The 23,347-nt window shown below is 44.0% G+C and overlaps 1 protein-coding gene across 2 annotated transcripts in view; it reads right to left on the reverse strand.

The window, feature by feature from the left end:
- Nucleotides 1–23,347, reverse strand: part of SEMA3A (semaphorin 3A) — a 607,762-nt gene that overhangs the window by 105,518 nt on the left and 478,897 nt on the right. For both annotated transcript variants that reach the window (XM_085652903.1, XM_085652904.1), the window contains one exon: nucleotides 20,410–20,629. In XM_085652903.1, coding sequence (XP_085509029.1) covers nucleotides 20,410–20,629 — 220 coding nt within the window. The remainder of the gene's footprint in view (nucleotides 1–20,409; nucleotides 20,630–23,347) is intronic.

The raw sequence follows: 23,347 nt of genomic DNA on the forward strand, positions 1-23,347 counted from the left end.
TCTCTTTAAATCAAAAGCCATCATTTCTACAAACTAATTCAAACTGTTTATTTTGGATTATTTACATTGTGTTTCTTCATAATATTAAGGAATCCGTAATTCAGAGTCTCAAGCTTGTACAAAATGATGTGGGCAACAGACTCACTAAGCATTGGGGAGAGTAAAGCGATTCGAATACATGTGACTCATGCGATGATTACAGATAACATCACTAATTGCCATCTGAGAACCACAAGAGATTTCAGGCACTGGGTTTCTAGATCAGACCTAAAGAATTTACTTCCAGCCATGGTTGTATCTGAATTTTATAAGCAGTGCTTTATTCTTAAGCCTCCCTTACAAAAGACTTGTACTAAGAACTAAGAGTGAATACCTTGCTGTATCTGAACCTCCCCAGGTGTACGAAGAACTCAACAATGAAGTGAGCATAGTAGAGCATTGCCTCAAAAGCCTGGAACTCATCTCAACTATGGTACATATGGTTTCCTCCTTCATTCTGTTCTAGCTAGCCTAAAGAAACACATACAAGCTGCCTGCTGATTGAAAGCTCTATCTAACCTTCAGGGGTGTATTCCACTGATTCTACACAGGTCTAATCTTCTGATAGCTATGTTCCTTCTAGAGAGCCTTGCAACCTTCGTGTATATATATCTACTAATATGGCACCATCATGGGTCTGTCAAACGTATGCCTTCAATGTACAGGTCTGGACATCCTATAATATGCTTTATTTTCTGGATTTACTTTGGCACCCTTTATTTTGGTTTAAGAATGCGTTATACAAAAGTTATATAAAAATAAAATGAAGGCATGCTGTCCGTCTGAGCAAAAGCGACATATGATGCATTTGGTTGAAAATAACACTACAACACGTGTTGTGCGAAGATGGAGCTTATTTTTTTCACACATTATTTGATGGTTTTGGCTGGGAAGTAGATAATGCTCAAAACATGTTTTTTGAACCTGTTATTCGAAAAAAAGCTACACCCGGGCATGCAAGGTCAAATTTAGAATTCAGTGTTTAAAAAAATGACTGTCAGAAAGTGGTGGATGAATGCTAACAGGAAACTATTTCTCTGAAATGAAATTGGAATTGGAGATGCACAGTGATGGAAAGTGAGGCGCTGCCTATTACACATATAACAACCCATAGTACTACATTTAATTTAACATTACAACTCTATGGATTGTACATATCATCCTTCTTGAACATATTCCATGTGGCAAATGAGAATGGGTATCTATTTGAGATTAACAGTTTTCTTTTGCATCTTTTTAATGGTCATTTGTAAAGAGATGTTCTTTCTCAATTATGTGGCACTAGCATATTTTAACACAGTAAGCTTATATGCACAAGCTTGGTTTAAGACATGGTTACTCGCAAACATTTTCCCGGGGGCCTACATTTTTTTGCCTGTGGTCTGACCAAGGGCTGCATTGATACTAAAAGAGTGGCCGCCTGGGTTAAATTGGGCACGGGGTAAGCAAAGCATGTGCATCTCGTGGCTTAGTTGCACAATATTACACCAGAGAACCTAGGATCAATAACGAACTTCCCCACTTTACTAAATATTTTTTTCACTTTCCCTCATTTGTCTTCTTTATCACTGTTAGAAATGGGGTTTCTGGTTGGTTAGGGTATGCACATAAGCCAGGCAGAAACCACCACTCTAGTGAGGGCACCACACCCAAGATAACCCCTGCTCACCCCCTTGGTAGCTTGGCTGAGCAGTCAGGCTTATCCCAGAGGCAATGTGTAAAGCGTTTGCGCAACACACACCAGTAACACAACAAATACACCACAAAAGAGACTCCACACAGGATTAGAGCAAATTAGCTCATATATTGTATATAACACATAGTCCACAATCACATTAACTATAAATCACTTTGCCAACTAGGCAATTGTTATAAATCGCAGGTAGTGCAAAAAAGCAAATACTTATATGTTGCACACATCATAGAGATACCATACACTATCACTGTACATATTATGCAGGTCCTGAAATGATCCTTGTTATCCAATCATTGCAAGGTATAGACAACATAAATCATAACATCAGGGCATGAAAATGCAACAGTTAGGAAGGAAACACGCATGAATCACCTGATTACCATATGCCATCATCACATAGATCCAGTGCACCTGCATCTCGATCACAAGTTCTATGGTAATTTTAATTCCCCCCCACGTGGATACAGGCACATCTGCCCTCCTACTCCAGGGAATGCAGGAATTCTTCTCTTGAGAGCAACCCCTACTCAGGGTACAGCACCTCTGGTGCTTTAATTACCTATTAAATGGTAATTTCTCAATTTCCTGCATTAGGCCGATTCCTTATGGCAACTGGGGCCTTTGTCAAGGTTTCACGGCATACGATCAGAATCAGGGCAAAAGCAGGCCTAACATGGCAACTGCAGGCCCCCAAGGTATGAATCAACAAAGGCAGCTGCCCATGAACATGCAGAGCAGCTTCTGAAGCCAATGCAGCTTTCTAAAAAACACATGGGGGCCTCCTTTAAGGTTCCACCCCACAATGTACCCACACAGGGCAAATGCCCCCAGGGGGGCACACACTGTCCACTTTCGTGGGGAGCACTCGCTGGGCTCCTCCCACGATTACCCAGAATAAAAGGTCTGTCCCCCAAAGGCGAAGAGTGCCATGCCACCACGCTGGGACCAAACGGGCCAAAGATTTAAAAAATGGCTCTACTCAGAGCCAGGTAACCAAGGCAGCCACTGCGAACCTCGCAGACAACTCAGGGCAAAGGTGCTAATCTGGCCGGGGGAACACCAACCCCTAGGGTGAGCCGACTGCTCCTTCCCTTAAGTGTTCTCCCCAGAGGTGGGATGGCTGCAGACCTAGGCAGGTCAGAGCTGCAGTGTGGGAGGGGCTGCCTCCTCCTCTGTAAGATCAGCCCCAGCATGGAGCGACGTCTCCGTCAGTAGTGACCCCCGCAGCTCAGTAAAAATCTCTGCTTTGCCAGGCGACACGGGGCTCTTCGAGCTGGGGGTTTCCCTCAGTGCCACCCAAAGTCTGGAAGGCAGAAACAGGCACTGCTCCACCATAAATTGTGAGCGCTTCCAACACGAGGCAACTGGAATCAATTTGAAGCGCTGACTCTCCCTGGTGCTCACCGATCCAGACGCACTCCTCGCTGGTCCCTCCTCACTGTGGAGGGGAGTGTGGTAGCGGTAAAGTGCTTCCAAATCCAGTGTGCAATTCATTAGCCACAATCCAATGGGGAGAATCTTCCTGATCCTCAAGAACCCATGCATAAACAGGAAGGGGGCATGTTGCCAGTCCCTAGAGACAACTGGGGGAACAAGATAAGTAGGCAGGCAGGCCAGCACAGACTCACTTGGCACAGGGCAGTTCCCTTAGCAACCTAGTGGGCAGCAAGTTAGTCCCACAAAGCAAGTAGTCCAATGGTGGTTCCTTCTTACAGTTCTCTGGCCAGGTACAGCATGTTGAGCCAGCAACGTCTGGTTACAAGTCCACACAGTGTCTACATCATGGGGTCACAGCCCCTGTACTTATACTCCAAAAGTCTTTGTTCTGGGGTGATTTTAAACAACTTTAGAAGTGCACAAAACCCCCATTCAATCCCCAGGCTGGGCTCCAGACACACTACAGGGAGGCGGAGACAGCCTTGTGAAAGGCAGGCACAGCCCTATTCAGGTGCAGGTGACAACTCCTCCTACCACACTAGTTCAGGAAGACTCATCAGGATATGCCGGGGACACCTCAGCTCCATCTGTGACTGTCTAGAGTGAATACACAAAACAGGTCTCTGTCAGTCTAAACCAGATGTTGATTGGAGTCAGGCTGCAAAGCACAAAGAGTCATAAGCACACACAAATGCCCACTTCTAAAAGTGGCATTTCTAAAATAGTAATACAAAATCTGCTTACACCAATAAGCAGGATTGATCACTACTATTCTAAACATACCAAACATGGCAACCCTACACATTTCATATCAGAAATAACCACTGAAACACTTATCCAGGAAATCCCAATTACAAACCTATTGGAGGAGCGGCCTCGCAGCAGTAAGAAACCAAATAGGCTGTTTGTCACTACCAGGGCATGCCACACAACAAAGGCACATGTCCTACCTTTTACCTACACAGCACTCTGCTCATAGGGCTATCTAGGCCTACCGTAGGGGTGACCTATATGTAATAAAAGGTGAGGTTCAGACTTGGCAAGCACTTTAAATGCCAGGTCACTGTGGCACTAAACTGCGCTCACAGGATCTGCAGTGACAGAGGCTAGAGACAGGTTTGAAAGGCTACTTTTATGGGTGGTGCAAGCAGCGCTGCTGGCCCACTAGTAGTATTTAATTTACAGGCCCTGGGTATATGCAATACCACTGTTTAAGGGACTTACAGGTAAATTAAATATGCTGAACAGGTGTAGACCAATCTTACCAAGTTTTCAGGAGACAGCACATGCACTTTAGTACTGATCAGTAATAGTAAAGTGCCCAGAGTCATACAACCAACAAAAACAGGTCAGGAAAAACCAGGAGGAAAGCAAAATGTTTTGGGATAAACATGCAAAAAGGGCCAGGTCCAACACTCACATATAAGAAGATCTTAAAATACATAACTTCAGAATGCACCCTGTACAAAACCTTCATCTTTGTTTGATTTAATAACCTATAATGTTGCTCATGTATAATTACAACCCAGGACACCCAGAGGATTTCACGAGACAACTTACTTGCCTCTTAGTTCACTATTGGCATTGTTGTCAGAGTGTGAGGAGGCAGGAACGTTTCTAAATTCATATTTGAAAACTATCACTTTAATAAATATACTTCTCAAGTTCTCTATAATCTGATGTACTGAAGGGAAATGGTTCTGCATGTTAATGAAATACACTTTCTGAATTTTGAAGAGACATTATCATGTTTTAACACGTTTGCTGAAAGTTGTCTTTAAAAATGAAGGTGTTCCTAAAGTTAAGCGTTTCAGAGCACCCTAGCTACTTCCTTTCTTTAACTTCAATTAACCTTTAAATAAATGCTTGCCTGTTTATTTAACATCTTTTTAATGTTAGTTCTGAGTCGAGTAAACAGCAGCCCATTGCTGTTGTTGACGAGGGGGGTACATCTAAAGGTTAGGACAGTAGCGGTCCGTGAAGGGAGCTTGGTGGGGCAGAGAGGCGGGGCGGGGGAGGGGCAGGGTGGGGAAATGTAAACACCGGAATATGGATGAACAGAGGTAAGTACACATTTAAATAAATAAAACGAATTCCTTTGCGCGCGCTGCATCGCAAAATGCGATGCAGCGCGCACAACAAAATTCGTTTTATTTATTTAAATGTGTACTTACCTCCGTTCGTCCATATTCCGATGTTTACATTTCCCCACCCTGCCCCTCCCCCGCCCCTCTGTCCACCGAACTCCCTACTGACTGCTACTGGGTTAGGAGGGATGTACTTTGAGTATCACTGGTCTAAGAAATTAACTGTCTACCCCTATATATATATAATTATGCCATATCATACTTAATCAGTAGCCTACTACCACAGAGAAAGCATTCTCCAGGCACTAGATACTGCAGTAGTTGACCCACTTACTTCTTGCCACATTCTGCCAAACCACACTAAAGTCAGTCTCAACATCTGGGGTAAAGATTAGAAGGAGATTAAATAACAGGCAGTGAGATGGCCTTTCCTTTGAGTTTGATAAATTGAGTACCATTATTTTGGGTATTAATAATATCTGTTACTTGCAGCACTTACAGATGGTAGAAGTGTGATATGAAGAAACATGTTCAACATTAAGGTTTAGGACTGAAGATTGTTACCTTGCACACCTCCTGTGTTTATAGCCAAATTATGAACTTCGTACTGTCACGCCTGGGCTATGCTAACTCTATATACCTGGGCCTTCCACTCTTCCTCAGCGATCGCCTCCAACTGGTCCAGAACCAGGCGGCCAGATTGATCCATCAGCAACGACTATGGCAATCTGCCAGACCCCTGCTAAAAAACCGCCACTGGCTCCTCATTCCCCAACGCACTGCATTTAAGACGGCCTGCATTATCTTTAAGTCCCTCCATGGCCGCAGCCCTAAATTCATCAAATGCCTTCTTCCTAGGTACGTCCCCTCCTGCAACCTCTGCTCCGCCAACCTCCAACTCCTGGCCGCCCCGTCTTTTAAGCTTCAACGCCAGGGCGGACGCAGGTTTGCGACTCTGGCTCCCAGACTATGGAATTCCCTTCCATTGGAAATCCATTCCTGCAACAATCTCTCAAGCTTCAGGAAAATGCTTAAAACATGGCTATTCACACAGGCCCACGAGTAACTCCTGCTTGGTCCCGGCACATGCTAGAGCTAGCGCCATGAAACCTCCCGGTGAACGTGCGCTCTATAAGAAATTATTAACATAACATAACGTAACATAACTTGAGATAAGTTGCTTTGCACCCACACTGATTTAGTACCCAACATGGCAGTCCTTGTCTGCAAGCAACTACCCCCCAACTGTCCCACAGTCTAGGAAGTAGCATCAGGTGATGCTAAGTGATTGTAGCAGTCATTAGGCCTGGGCGAAGCACTACGCTACGCTCGCGTAGTTTGCGAAGTTCGCGCTACTTCGCACTACGCGAACTGCACGTAGCACAGTGCGAACACGCATAGCGTAGTGTTGCGTAGTGCTGCGGTCATTTTTTGCTTGCTCGCGGTCCTCAACGTCAAGTTGGCGACCGCGAGCATGCAAAATGACATCCTGGCGAGACTTTTTCCATGTTCGCGATCGCGAGCATGGAAAATAAACCTCCCGGCGAGATTCCCAACGCGAGGAGGTCAGGTTTCTCATTGCGAGGGGTCGCGTATGCTCGCGACCGCTCGCGATGAGAAACTACCAGTTCGCGTTGAGAAAGCTGCCGCTCGAGTAAAAATCTACTCGAGCAGCAGAAAACTACAGCTCGCACTGTGCAAGATGCCATTTTCAATGATTGCACAGTGCCGGTTGCTTGTCCGCACTGTGCAATCATTGAAAACAACATCTTGCACAGTGCGAACATGTTACTACGCAGTTCGCGAAGTGCTACGCGTAGCTCGCGTAGCTCGCGTAGTGCGAACTTCACTTTGCGTAGCTTCGCGAAGTGCTACTTCGCGAACTACGCCCACCCTTAGCAGTCATAGCTTGGTTACTGGAAGGATGCAAGCAGGTCAGTGCTTAATTTGAGCAGGTGGTTTCCGGTGCTCAGGACCGACACTTAATTGTCAGCACTGACTCTGCTAACAGTCCACCGCATGGTGGCACTGTCTGCCAAATTTTGAGATGAGCACAACAACAGTGTTTAATAAGTCAATTTACATTAAAATTAATAATACCTGCCACTCACACCATTATTATAGCCTTGGCTGCCAAGGACCATTCTGAATTGTCACTTATGAAAGAGGAGTTCAGTGGTTAGTAGTGGTGTTAGTACTGGCAGTGCTGGCAGGGTCAATAGGTAGTGCAGGCTGCAGTGGCACCCAAGAAAGGCCCTGTCACTAAGGGCCTCATTTACAATATGTTGCCATAGGGCAGCGCCGCAAGCCTTCCTGCTGCGCTGCAAGAAAAAGGGCAGGAATGTGCTGCATCTATCAGGCATGGCAAATTCCTGTCCTCTTTCCCTGCACTGGTGCTCAATTTGTTGCCTTGCCCCAATGCGGCACCATTGCACCATGGGCCAAGTGTGTCTGCATTGTAGGGATGATTGTTTTTGTTCAGTAAGGGACACCTCCCTGCACAAAAATAGTCAATTGAGGTGATTTCCTCTTTCTATGTGTGCTGTAGAATGCAGAATACATAGAAAGCGGAAAAAACAAGGAAAAATAATGTTATTTCTCCTTGTTGCGCCTCCCCTACACCACCCCTGGGGAGGCGTAGGCTTTTGTCACACTCCCAAGTTTACAGCTGGTTGAAAATGTAGGAATGTGTCAAATGCCATGGGTGTTTCGTGGAAACACCCACTATAACGCTCAAGGCACACTTCCCCAACATAGCGTGTGACAACGCCGTGACTTATACCTACAAGGCCATGAAAGACCACGCAGGGTGGCTTAAAAATGGGCCCCTTATTTTGTTTTTACAAATTAAGCACTGAGGCACGTCACCCACATGAAACAAACAGCAGTCGAAATGTGGTTTAAAATCGTCTGGCTTTCAGATATGCAAAGGAGAAGTGACATTATTGAAGCTTCCAAGCGGCAGCCAAAATGCTCTAGTCATGAAAAGTGTCATTATGCAGAGACAACTGACTTGGCAGAAGAACAGCCACATTCATTTTGCACAGTTGTGCAACTGCATTCGCTCCCTGATCAGGAGCCCGAGGCACAAACAAAAAAACAAAAAAAATGTGTTCCTTGCACAGTAGAGCTCTACATTCCTGCGTTGTCCTGCAGGAAGCAACACTTTATTTTCAATGTTTTCTGATCTCAGCTAGTCCCAGGCAGAGTTCATGCACACAACTCTTCTTATAAGGTTTCAGGTAGAAGAGTTCACAGGTGCATTTTCTGATTCACAATATTAAATTAACATCAAAATAATTGGTGAAATATAGGACTTTGGCCGTGCATATTTGTAATTATTTTTTCAGGTTTCCCTTTTTTCTGTCTGGCTGAAAACAAGTAAATGCAGATGTATTTTTATTTGCTTTGGCTATGTAAGTACATTCCTAATCACAAGAGAAGATTATCTTTCCATTCTCTGTTAATTAGCATACATGTTCACAAATACATACATTTTCTGAACTATGTATGAAAGTAACTGAAGCATACAATAAAACAAATGTATCCACATACTGCTTCTTATTTGTGAGGAAAAACACATGTAGATATTAATTTCCAAATAAATATCTGTGAGTTGTGTAGTGTAATTTACCAGCTGCCATATCAATTCAACATCATTGCCAATTCATAGTAATGCCCTGGTTACTAATTGATAATTGTGTGCCTCTTCTGAAACTGCACAAAAACACCCTCTCATCTTAAGACAGGGCAATTTGTGAATATTTTTATTTCAACCTGGACCTGGAAAAGAACTGCGGGACAATTTTCCCCAAAACATCATACATGTCAGTGCAGCGACCAAAGTTGCTGTGCAGTGAAGTGTTAATAGGAGAGAACAGGATAGTACCATATCAAGTAAGATACAGTGCTGTTGCTCTTCCGCCTTGTACTGAAGCACTCTAGGCTTTCTTGCATCCGCACATGCCCTTGCACCACAGTGCAAGGGTGTCTGCATAAGGTGTAGCATAGGTTGTTTCTTTATGCTTTAACATACTTTACACCGTTTTCAACTCTTTGCATGTGTTTATATTTAAACCAGAGGGTGTTTGTATGGGTAGACCCATGAACCACCCATGGGATGCCCATTTTAACACAATGGCTGGGCTGGAGGGGGGATACCCAGAAATGGTCCAAGGATGCTTGATTCTGGTCCAGGGAGGACCTGGCTTGGCAGGTCGGGCTGGACTGTTTCCATGACGAGCAGGGTCAAAACTGATTTGCATATGGCTGGGTCTAAACTTGGGTGGAAGGGTGAGCAAAAGAAAGATGGATTTAACCTAGATCTCTTGACTTGGTTGAATGTTTGTTAATTGGTCTGCATTTGGTCCATCATGTGTGTGTCATTTGCTTTCTAGCCCTAAGTGCGCCGGTTATGCCTAGTCATGGATACCGTGCTCACTGTGCCACTGGATTCAAGTAGGAGTGGGCAGTGATCTCTGAACCCCCAGCAAGTTCACAGAGCTTTTGCTACTCTGCACTCTGCTAGGAGTGCGGAGTTTACCACACTCTGCAAACCACCAGTGGAGCGGAGTTTACCAGCATGCTCCTCACTAAATTACAAAGAGACGATTAGGCTCACACAAGGTGCATGTCGCACAATCACTCAAACTCATCCCCCCTCACCTGTCCCACTAAATTTTGCAGCTAAAACGCTCTCTGTGCAGCCAGAAGACCTGAGCACCCTCTTTTGTAATGCAAATGAACTGTACAGTGTGTTCTGCTCATTTTCAACTCCACACTGGCAAGCCAAAGGGAGGACGGCACCACCATTATAAATTAAATCATTTGCAATGCAAATTCCAGCTGAAACTCTTTAGTCCGCGACACATGCAGATTTGCAGACATAAAAATCGGTAGGTGGGCACCACTAAAACGTACACAGGGAGTTCAAATGGCACGCATCATGGGGATGCGCTCACCTCTCAATAGTTGTAGAACCAGCTGCCTTTGGCTTTTCTCCATCTTGCTCTTCTACTCCTGAGTCAAGGCTCCTCTCCTCTTCCTCCACCCTGGACTGCCTTCTGCTTCTCTCTGCAGCTCCCGTAGGCCTCGAATGTAGCTCAGTGTAGCCCTTAGGGTCTGTACTTTACATAGTCTTCGGGTCAATCCGGTCCAGAAGCAATGTGGCATGTGCTGCTGTAGCGTCTGGAAACACAGGTCTTCTTTACAAGCTGCTCATGCTCATTATGGCACAAGCAGGCAAGGGGACCTGATGGGCCATGGCGACAGCAGCGCAGAGACTGAGAAGTCTGCGTGGTACAACCGGGCACGATTGGTACTAGTGACAGAAAATGTTGCTAAAAGAAAACGCTGCAACGCACCCACGGCCCACTTAATAATTTCCACCTGCTGAAGATGTTCACGCACCACCAGCCAATCCTAGCGCAGCATTGCCCATGGCACATGACTCCCCCCCTTCAGTCATAGTGCAATGTGGTCACCGCTTGCTCACCACACCTGAATGCACCTCCCATGACATATTCACCATGCAGCTCCTGACAGGTGGCAGGAGTGCTCCAAGATGCACAGCACAGCTCAACCTCTCAGGACTATCCTGCCTTAGTAAGCAGTACTCTTCAAGGAATATGAGAGTGGATTGGTAGGATCCAGAAGACTCCCTATGCTTTACAAAGAAATAACAAAAGCACATGTTTTCAGTCCGTGTGTAACCGGGGTAGGTCATCGGATTTTTGTACTATTTAGTTTTATATCTTTATCATACCCCTTGCTAGGCCTAACACACTTTCTGATTATTGTGTAAGGAGCTACTCCATTTCCGTAGCACGACGTGAGTGGCCAAGCAATACTCTGCCGCTCATGGAACTCTGCGGAATTTGGTGGAGTTTTTTGGACAGTCCGCAGAGTGAAACTCTGTGAGCTCTGCCATGGCCCGGATTCAAGATATATTGGCTGATGAGGGGTGATACCCCAAAATGGTCCCAGGATGCTTGTTTCTGGTCCAGAGAGGACCTGGCTTGGCAGTCTGGATCGGACAGTTCCCTTGAGGATCAGAGTCAAGACTAATTTGCATATGGCTGGGTTTAAACTGGGGTGGCATGATGAGCAAAAGAAAGATGGATTTAACTCTTGACTGGGGGTGAATGTCTGAATTGTTCCACATTCCATCCATCATTCATGTTTCTTTTCCTTTTAACACAAGGGAGTACAAACAGCATAAAGCACTACTTTACATTACTGTATGGCTACTTTCCAGTGCAAACAAGTTTTGTGCCAAAAAATAAAGCCCAAAAATTAGTTTGTGCCAGTATGCACATTTTCTTTTAGTTTTATATAGCGCAAACTTGACCCGAAGGTTTCAGAATGCTTTATATGAGCACCAGATGCTTTACAGATGGATATATTTATTTAGTTAGTCACAGGGAAATTAAGTGATTTGCACACAATCACAGGACGTTGAGCATCCCTGCCGAACCTCGAACTTGGTTGCCCAGCTTCGAGGCCGACCACCTTAGCCGTCAGGCCACATCCTCTCCCCGCTATCCTGCATCCCTTTGAGTGACAGAGCACCCGCTGAAAAGTACATATATTAAAGCCTTCTTTTCAGTATGAATCTGAACCAAAAAATCTAGATTTTGTCAGTCCTTTCCCCACTGAGAGCACCATGCAGCCCTGAAAATTTAGGTAAATGTACAGGATGAAAGGAAGCCACAGACACCATTTGATAGTCTAAATCTGAATATTTTCTGATATCGGACCATTTCAAATTTACAATGATATGGTACAACCAAATGTTATAAAGAAATAACTGATATTCCTTCCAACGGAAGAGGCCAGTTTGTTTGGAGTGGTGGAAGAAAATACAATTTCCAGTGTTCAAAAGCTCAGAGATGGCAGATTCTGAAGACCGTTCTTCAGTAACCTTTAAGGTGTATGGTTATACTCAAGGGGCCCAAGATAGTTGCCACTGAGTTAGTCTGCCATTGAGGAAGGGGCACCAAATGCTTGGGACACCTTTAGAATGGCCTAAAATTCCTCCTACAGATATGTAGCATCTAGAGATATTAAGTTAGAGAAGGAGGAAGGCAGTTCTATGTTGTAGATGTGCAGTACCATGCAAGAGAGTTAGGGAGTAATGTCCAGGTCAATCCCACTTCCACAGTTAAACCTATTTGAGAGAATGTTAAGGTGATTACGTATTGTGGAAAGAATCAAAGGAGGAAAGGACTCTGTGTAAAGGTTTGCAGGACAGGAACAGGTTTGAAGGACATGTGAGTGAGCATTGATTATTTCTGAAATGTAACCCCAGGTTTCTGACCATGGGATCTGCAGAGAGATTTGTTCTGGTGTGTGAGTAAGGAGAGTGAAGATATAGAAATCAGTCCCCCAATCCCCCAAAAATATGATCTCTAATTTGTTTTAGCTTAGGTTATAAATATTTGATTGTATCCACTCATTGATAGCACTGAAGGAGTGTCTTAGGTTATCTACTGTGGATTTATGATCATCTTTCATTATTAGTGGAAACTGAATATCATCAACACTGGAATCAGAGAGGAAGACAAGTGATATGATTAGTGCTGCTAGAATGTGGATTCATAGGATGAACATGAAAATTCTTGGAAACATTTTTCAGGGTTCATTCTGTGTATTTCAGAATCGAAATTCATATATCATGAGTTTGTTATTTTAGTGAAATCTACCTATCCATACAATGAGGCCAACAGGTGTTTTGTGACTTGTACATTCAAGTAAGTTGCTTCTGCAGGGTCAGGGCAATTTCTCCCAGGGAGAAATCTGTTCTAATGGTAATCACAGGAGGTGAACCGTTATCATGCCGGTTGTTGATGTAACTTGGTAGGTCTCAGATTTCTTTTGTTTGATAGAGACTTTCGATTTGCAGAAATTCCCAATTATAAAATCAGGAGAAAAATATTACTCTCATAAGTGACTGTGATCTATGCTGTCCAGAATATGGATATTAACAATAAGCTTATGACCCTGATGAAGCTACTTACTTGAATGTACAAGTCACAAAACATGTGTTGGTCTTATTGTATGGTTAGGTAGATTTCAATAAAATAACAAACATGATAAAAACATTTACAATCAGTCTAATTTGATGACTGATGAATTTCAACTTTGAAATACACTGACTATACCTCAAATCCATGTTTTTAAAAGTATTTTCTTGAAATATAGCGCTAGGGGAGTTAAGCACCATGCCTGTTTTGAGAGGTGCGATAGTCTTTTAAACAGAGCCCCTATCTCCTCCGTTTTTTGTTTGATACAGAATGAACATGTCATGCAAAAATGGAGAAGCCCTCAGACTTCACTTGTGCAGGCTGAATAACAAAGTGAGCAAGCTCACCCTATGAAGATGCACTATCAGGAAGGAGGGGGAATGAAAACACTGTTCTCAGTAATCAGTCTTTGTGCCATAGTTCAGGTCAGTGATGTGTCTGACAGCCTTGAAAGCAAAAGAAAGGTCCTTTAGATGTCTCCTGTTGGATCCCTGCACATGGGGGGCATTTACCATTTTCCCTGCCCATGTCTTCCATGGCAAGAACAAGCCTGGAAAAAGAGTGAAGGTAGCCACAATAGGGTGGTATGATCAACACTGTGACCCAGGTTCCTGTGGTGGACATAATGCTGAGTCATAGGTTAACACCTACAATAACCCAGTTGTTTCCTGACTCTTAATAGAACAGAGAAGAACACGTTTTGTGTTTTGAGGGGTGACAATAAACCAATTTAGGTCACCCCTCCTCCCACTTAACCTAATCCTTTGTGCATCATCAGACACTATTTCTCCAATAATAAATAATGTAGATTAATTTCTATTCTAATGGCATGCTAAACACTTTTATAAAACATCATTATCCTGGCATTTCAGCAGTAATTACATTTCCTATACAAGAAGTGCTCACAAAGAGACTGCTAGCAAACAAAAACACAGGTTTATGACACTAAACAACCATTCTGTTTCCCAATACATACCGGTCAGAGAGCTCGCTATTTAATTTAAAAATAATTACACCACCCTTAAAGTATTCTATAAGCATTATGCCCGATATCTAGTGCAGGAATGTGCACTGCTCACCAATCCTTCTTTCAATGAATTCACGATCACTTTTGCCAAAGCACATGAACAATCACAATGCTCAGTACCGTTCACAACCATTTACACACAAACAAGACAAAGTACCATTTACTCATTTGTCTGATCTGCTGCCTATGTTGTTCGTAGCCCTAATGAAAGTGTTTCAGACTTTTATCTCACTATATCTTTCCGCCTATATTGGTTTGTCAACATTTATAGTCAATGATTCATAGCACTCCTCTGCCAAAGGTAACTGTGGATAAAATATTTTTAATATTTCAAAGATTTAGAAATATTTAGTGCACTTGTATGCACCTTTAGGTAGGACACACAGTACACGCTTGTGTTTGTTGACAAGCATTTGTGTTTTAATTTTGGCATCTGAGAGCTTTTTCAAAGATGGACAATCAGTATTTTAATTGCATCTTTCCTTTGAACACTCTATTTTAGATGTTGATCCCTCAGTTTAAAATGACAGCTATTGATTGTGGCAATGCCCTGCCATAGGGCACTAGATTCATCCAACTGAAAGCCACCCTCCCTGCAGCAGCTCAGTTGATTATGGGTGGACACAAATACCACCCTATCACCGCCACTCTCAGAAGCCCACGCTGGTTTACCCTCCCAGCATGCATCAAATTGCAGTATTCATGGTTCACCTACAAATACATGCGTACAAACCAGACACACTCTCTGTCATCGATAGAATGTGCAGCACTCTCGGCCACAATCATATGATCCTGGAATTACCCAGGGAAACAAACAAGAAAGATAAGGAGAAAATAATCCTTTATTTGACATTTAAGAAATAATTCAAGACCCTTCACTTCTCAGTACAACTCCTGTCCATCCCACTGCCTCAGCAAGCAAATGTACCCTTTTACAGTTCAGTACATCATGTAAATAGTTGTGATGGTCTGCAACACAAACGACACACTATTGGTTACTTAAATGTCTATCTGAGCTAATTCCTACATCTATATACATTGATGTCATGACTACTTTCCCACCACAAGAGCTGCGATTGCGTTTTAAAACTATCACTGAATATGTTACAAAATTAAATAAAGACGATGATTACATAGTGTGGCCAATATCGCACTGACACCTGGGCATGGATCACAAACTCCTTTCCCACGTAGCATGCAATTTGTATCAAAAGCTAGAGATTTTCAATCACGTAGAGCCAGCGGCGGCTCACCCCTTTATGCGGAGGAGAATTGTCCAACTGCATGGAAACATCAAATAAAATGCTAAACAACTTATTATAATTTTATTTTACGATACCGAGCCAGAACCGAGTCCTGGGGGTGGGGACATGCTTTAACAGCAGCAGGAGGAGTGGTGGGCATAGGGCACTGCAAGTGCGCATGATGGTTTGACCGGATGTCTTAGCACAGCCAACCTGACATGTGCACCAATCTATCGCCATGCTGTTGCATGGTGGGCAGCAGGCACAGGCTCCCGGTCCTTGCTGTAGCATAAATCCAGCCCACTCCGCCCAATCCCGGTGCTTTTCTCATGCTAGGTAATACAGCATGAGAGCAGCATCTTGATTGGTGCAAGGGAGTCGGAGCCTGTGTATTAGGAGATGGGCACTAAGGTGGCAGGTACGTTTCATTTTCTTTTTCTTTCCCGAGCGCTGCCCCGCCACTTTTCTCTGCTAGCAGCCACCGCCGCTTCCAGCCTGTATTTTAACCGGTGACCTAGGGGAGGAAGGCATTTCCAAACCATTGAGCCATCCATTCCTGACAATGTCTAAAGATGAATGATGCTGGCACACTAAGAGCTCCCAGCAGCCTTAGGAATGTTTATGGAGGTTATTAGTGTGTTGACCCTCAGGCTGCAGGGGACGTCTGCACTGCAGAGACATTCCTCGATTAACTAGACTGTAAAGTGGAAAACATCTCAGCAGTGAAAGGGTTAAGAGTGTGGCAGGAGGAGGCAGATCAGGTGTCAGGTGAAAGAATCTGAGCTTACATCTCCCTCCTTTGCCCCAAAGCTATCGGCGCTCGGAGAGAAGAATGACTCTACATGTGCTTTAGAATATATTTGTATCTTTATTTATGTTTTGATCATGGTAAACAGCATCGTTTCATAGCACTAGCTCCCGTGTGCTCACGAGGAAAGGTGTTCTTAGAAAATTGTCCACGTCAGAACCCATTCAGCGAATAAACAAGCTGCATGACACCTGGCCTGGAAATGGCTCAGAACATTGATGTTTTTAAATTAGCTTTTTTTTTACGTTGCAGAGTTGCCACATTAGGGCAACTTTAGTCAGTTTTGACTAAAATATCGTTCTTCCATTGCTGCGTTAGTGTTAACTCGTGCACCACATTTTGCGTTTCCCCTCTGAGAGGGCCTTATTGCAAGCTGTCTGACTCCCTTAAGACGCAGATAAAGCCAGACAAGGCAGACGCAGACTCTGTGGGGCAGATTTACAAGAAAGTGACTCATCTGTAGAGATGCGTGACTTTCCATGCGCCAACATGCCAAATCCTTGTGCCGCCATAGATGCGCCGTATTTACAATACGGCGCACCATGGCGCACGTATTGACAGATGCGTCAGAAATTCTGACGCACCTGTTGACGGAAAAGTCACGCATTGCTGAAGTCGCAAGCACGACGCAACTCCAGCAATGCTCGGGGGCGCCGTATGCCTAACATGCTGCATCACTCCTTACGCCTGCTTCAAGTAGGCGCAGGGTTTTGACGCAGCATGGATGTAAAAGTGACTCAGTGAAATCTTGTAGATTTCACTGCGTCACTTTTACGGGGTTTGCTGCGACGGAACGCCCACCCTGCATACATTAAACCTGACGCAGGTTTAATGTGGCGCAGGGCTTCACAACGTGACACATCTCCCTAGATGCGTCACGTTGCAAATGGGCCGCAACTTTTACGCTGCCGCTGCGTCACAAAAGTGACGCAACGACGGTGCAAAAGTGACGCAAGGGGCTTGTAAATCTGCCCCTGTAACTGCAAACCGCTTCAGTGGGGAGACGGAACTAACATCCTACAAATCATGCACCTTTAATGCGACCCTCCACTCCAGGCAGCCACAGAGTTACTGAAGGTCAGAGGTGGAACGCGTGAAAACTATTTCAGCTTCTGTTTGGTCTCCAATACCAGGTTCAACTTTTTCAAAGTTTCCGTTCAAGTGGGGCAGACTCCTATTTCAAACAATTTCACACAAATCGAATTAACGCACTCTTGCAAGATCAATAGGCTCTGGTTCAAACCAAAGCTGAGAGATAAGACGACTGGTATTAATTCACTTTACTGACAGATGTACTTCAACGGCGCCCAGCGCCACCTCAGGTGATGCATTCAAGATATGCTTAGAATGGATCTTTCAGACTATGTTTTCCTCAGGAAACCTTTCCAGTATAACAAGCCTATCAGGTTTCTACCTGCACGCCCATGCGCCAGACGCCCTCAGACAGCTCTATGAAAAACTGCAACATAAATAAAATATCATCAAGGAAAATTACAGGGACTGTCTCTGCATAACATTTTGAAAAGACCTATTTACGTAACACAATAAGTGACACTTACTACAATGAAATGCATAAAACATTTAATGTTGGTATCTTATCTCATATTATAAGAACTGTACGCATTTCTTTTGTGCGACATGTGTTGCTGTGCATTTATGGTTTACATGAGATTTAGGAAAAGTTTCACTTGATGGAAAATCAGTTTTCAGCATCCATGTCTCAGGTTTGCATCCCAGTAAACGCAGCTCAACCTTTCCATCGCCATATAAATGGAATTAAATATTCAAATTGCAAAAATTACACTTGATATTTGCAGCAATACACAGATGCTGACTACTGTCAATAAGCATAACATGAAACTAATCACCAGTGGGAAACAGCCTTTATTTACAAGCATTGTTTTCCAAGCAATACATTTGCCACACAATGCCTTTACCACACATTGCCATTACCACGCATGGTTTTACAACAAATATGTGTGTATATATATCAAGTAATGAAACCCGTATATATGAATATATATATATATATATATATATGACCTACCGGCGGTTGCCAGTAAGTAGTTATAGTTAGGCCATGTTTCCACAGGAAAAGTGTTATACCTATGGTGTCAGTTGACAATTCTTCACAAAATGTTCCCAAAAAAGTGCCCCAGTGCTTCTTGTTGTGCATGGAAAGGTTAGTGGCGATCTGTCTGGTGGGGGCCCAAAAAAATCGGGGGGTCAGAAAAGTGTGTTCCCCATGTTAATTCTCATAGGAATATTAGACACACCTACAGACCGAACCATTAAACGGAATTACACCAAATTTGGCAGAAAGGTAGTGGTTGATCCAGAAAGCGGCCTTTTTTTAAATTGGTGAAAATCTGTTCAGTACTTTGGGAGATATTAAAGAAAAAAAAGGTGGATATCTAGGACTGCAAAGGTTCCACTAACCCTCCGAATCTCATGCTGAGATCTGATTGGCTTCCAACACTTCAACCAGGAAGTGTTGGTAGCCATCTTGGGACTCCCACAAAAATCATTTTAACCCCTTCAGTGCCACGCCCTTTCCCCCTCCTGTGCCGGGCGTTGCACTAGTGGGTGGGGTTCATGACGAGATAGTCTCGTCATGGGCACAGCGCAACCGTGCTCCATGAGGAGACTATCTCGTCATGGGCACTGAAGAGGTTAAAAAATGAAAAGAGGGCATGGTAGGAATACCCTGACCCCTTAGATCTAGTCATGGGGTCCAAGTAGGACACAGACAGGGCCAAAAAGCACTTTAAAAAAAGATTTTGCCACAAAATCACAACGGATCCACAAGTCTGCAGCAACATTTTTGGGAATAAACAAGCACGGGCTCCTGCACGTGTTTCAAATACAGTCCCCGTGTGTGCCAGGTCCCGAGTGTAATTTTTTTTTAAAAGGAGGGGGGCGCACGGGCCCCCCTCCTGAGGCTCATTGGAAGAGGAAATCACCTCTTGTGATTGTTTTAGTGCAGGAACGTGTCCCGTGAAGCAGGTACCCTTCCATTGGTGCATGGCAGCTAATTGTGTGACGGGGAGAGCAAAGAGATCCGTCATGTTGTTGTAATTATGACGCATCCCTTTGCTTCGGAATGAACGCAGCGCGGCGCAGCCAAATGGCTTGCAGCACCACGCTGCTTTAATTCTGTAAACAAGGTCCTCAGGTACGATTATTGTGATTATAAATTACTGTTGTGCGGTTCCATTATGCCACACATTCAGTTCGAGTAACAATTAAAACATGTATATTTACTTTTCACACGTGGAAGCCAGAAAAAAAAACTATTCAAAGAATCCTACCGTATACAATCTGAAAATTTCAATTCGAGTGATATTACATAAATGTGTCAATTCTAACACCATATGGAGTAATTCGTATTCTTAATTTTCTCATGCCCTCGGTTTGAACTAATGCAGGACTTTGCCACACATGTAAAATATTAGTGTACGAGGCTTCAACACAGTGATCATTTTCCTGGTGATTTATGTCAGACATCAGCATGAGCGGAGCCCAGGGATTTATCGCTGTGGAATCTGAAAACTGACCCTAAGCAGCACATGGCAGATTTGTAGTTGGTGCCATTCAGAAATAGTATCACCCTCGGAGAGCAAGAGACATACACAGTCTTCCGCCGTCCGAGCTTGTCGGTACGATTGAAAGCAGAATAAATCCTCCCTAGCTGCATGGTGTGCACGTGACGAGATGAGGTTCTAAATCCCAGTGCGTATTTACACTCACGCCTTGGCCCCCACCCGACTGGGGCGCACAATCCCATTGATTCTCAGATTAGAACCCAGGCACACACTGTGCTCCCAGGGACATTTGCTCCTATATTTCTTGCCATGTAAAACCTGGCGCAAATCATGCAGGCAAATAGCGCACATTCTGCGCCTGCGCACATCGAAAAGGTCAATAGCCCATGCTGTAGCAGGCTATCCCTCATTCTGAGGTGGGTAAACAGAAACTGAGTGCATACTGGACACCTGGTAATTACGGTAAGCTGTGGTATGAGTATTTAGTGCATTGCAATCTCACCTGTGCCAATAAACATGACGTCATACTGTCCATCTTCAGCGTCCACTCGATCCACAACCAGCTGGGTGAACTGATAGTCCACATCCGTTTTGATGATGATTGGGCGGTTGTTGATGGGGTAAACAGCATTGTACATTGCGGGGTGACTCCTGGCAAACATTATAACCTCATCAGGAAGGTCCTTCGTAGAGTCAAACACTCCGAATGTTTTACTTGGACACTGTAAAAATGAGATACAACTAATAAATAAAATATTAGACACTTGGTAACTACGTTTCAAAGAAGATTCTTCCTTCTGACCTAGTGCAGTTGTGTATAGCATAGCTCTGGAAGGTGCGATTCCATGCCAAATTTCAGGACAGCCACATAAATTACATTTACATGCAATGAATTGAAATCATCTGCAGATCCTAAATGGAAAAAGGACACAACTTCCCCAGCAGATACATTCACACACAGTGTTGTCTCAAAGGGTGGAAAAGACGCACTAGTTAATAAAAGATATATGTGTGTCAGAACATTTTGGTTTGGCGTCATATTTCATTGCTGGTAATCATACTGTTTAAAGCAGGGTTATAAGCAAGCAAAACCCACCACTTCAGAAAAAAATGATATCTTGTCAAATTCAAAAGCCCCCACTCTTTACTGACGAGCCCCAATTCTATAAATGATTTTGGATCCTATAGTTGACCTCTGGCCCTATAGACCACTCCATTATGCTACACATATAGCCACATACATAGACTATAAGAGATGCATACCTGTTGATATTTCTGACCATTTAATTGTGTTATTTATGACCCTCGTAGATAGCCATTAACGTGAATAATTGGATTCTAAACTCAGTAATTCACTGCTGTGACATAGGGACTGTGGGTAACTAATCTTATTACCCACTGCTGCTGCATCACAGGGAGCTACCACTGCACACTCTGAGAGCCTGTTAGAGCAACACTGGCAAACAAGATTCTGGAGGGGAGAGGAGAGGATGGAAGGGAAGGGAAGGCAAAGAGGGTGTCAGAGGCCTGTTATATTGTACTTTTCAGATAGGGAGGAGAGGCCATGTCATGAATACCCCCATGAATCCCCTGCACCTGGTTGCAACTGAAAGCAAGCACAGATTTTGGGGGACCGTACTTAATATAAAATTATAGATGGATAAAAAGTGAATGATGGATGTTTTTCACCTGAGGGTTCAGACTGACATTATAGACAACTTGAGCTTTGCTCTTGTTGGCCATTTGATGTCGCTAACAACACCTCATTGAAAAATATTCCAGTTATTTATATACACCCATCTATAATTATGTGTGATGTCATAGCTGTAAATAAGCATGGAAACAAAGACTGTACTGCAAAATTAACAAGTATTTCAGGAATGTTTCAAGTAACTATAAAACACTCAAAAAGTAATAATGTGAACACACAACACAAGAGAGATCCCAAACCAATTTAGTAAATAGACTAACTAATTAAATCTAAACAGTAGAACCAATGATATTGAATTTGCAAGTTTTAGGTAGATATAGCTCTTAAAAGCACAAAGTGCCACTCACAGTCCTCTGGTCGTGCTAGACTCGGGGAAAGTCACTAGTACAGGCTAACTCTGATGGAGCATGGGCCAGATGCAGGGACCAGGTTAGGTCCGCTGAAAAAGTTACGTTCCCAAAGTCTGGCATGAAGAGTTCCATTTGGAGTGGAGGAGTCCACGAGGAGCATGGAGAGCGTCACACATGGTTATTGCTGTAGCACAAAACGCAGGTTGGGCGGCGTAGTCTGTTGTAATTGTAGCACGAGGATCCGGAGCCAGTTAGGCATCATGGAGGGTTGTGACTGGAGCCTATATTGATGGTCGGTGGGGGCTGTCATTGCTGTAGGAAGAAGTGGAGACCTTGCGTTGATGGCCATCGCTGGCAGTCACTGTAGCACTAAGAGTCGGGTTCACTGGAGCTTAGCGTTGGCGGTTGGCACAGGCAGCAGAAAGGACCTGTTTGCGGTTGTGAAGAGCCCAAAACTTCAGGTATTCACCTTTCTTCACAGGGATAGCTCAACTGATGCCAGCCAAGGGACCAGGACAATGGGAGATACCTCTTGGTAATCAGGAACTCACTCTAGCAGAGGCCAGTAAGTCTTAGGCAGGTCCTGTTGTTGGTTCAGGCAGGTCCAGTGCAGCAAGTCAACTTGGACAGTTACAGAGAGACCTCTTGGGTTTGCTGTTTCGCTGTAATTCAGACAGGAGATGAACCATCTGACCCTTTTAGTCACGCAGGTTAGCCTAGGATGAAGGGAGCATGTCCAGTCTTCCTTCTCAGAGTGTAGGTCATTACTCAAGCAGCAGACCAGGCCTCTGGTGGGTCAAGGTAGTCCTCAAGCAATAGGTCAGTCCTCAGTGGTTCTGGAGATCCAATATGTATTCCTAGTGCCAGCCTTTGTGTGTGTGGGACACCCTGCCCTACCCCACATCAGTTTCTGGAAAGTTTTTCCCTTCCCCTATAAAGATTCCAAGACGTCTGGGGTGACAATAGGCTGGTGTCACAGTCTTTTGTGTGTGCTGAAGGCAAGCCCTTTGAAGAGTAACTGGGGCAGGAAAAATCCCCCATCCATCCTGCCATTAAGGTCCATCGTGTCCACATTTAGTTCCTTTTGTGTCACTGTCTGGTAGGATGCACAAACCCCAACAGCAGAGCCATTCACAGTCATGTGACCCAGGCTACTGACAGAAGGCACACATGGTTAGGATAAGAAAATGCCAACTTTTTAATAGTGGTGTTTTCAGATTTGTAACTAAAAACCTGACTTTACCATTGAAGAAGGCTTTAAATTACAATTCATGTGAATGTAAACACCATATCTCTGCTTGCCCCCAATCCAAAGTTATCACTTGTTAAATGTAATAAGGTAAATAGTGTTACTTAATGGAAGAGAGAGGCCTTAGAGT

This window comes from Triturus cristatus, chromosome 4_1, assembly GCF_964204655.1.
Source record: "Triturus cristatus chromosome 4_1, aTriCri1.1, whole genome shotgun sequence".
NCBI classification, from domain to species: domain Eukaryota; kingdom Metazoa; phylum Chordata; class Amphibia; order Caudata; family Salamandridae; genus Triturus; species Triturus cristatus.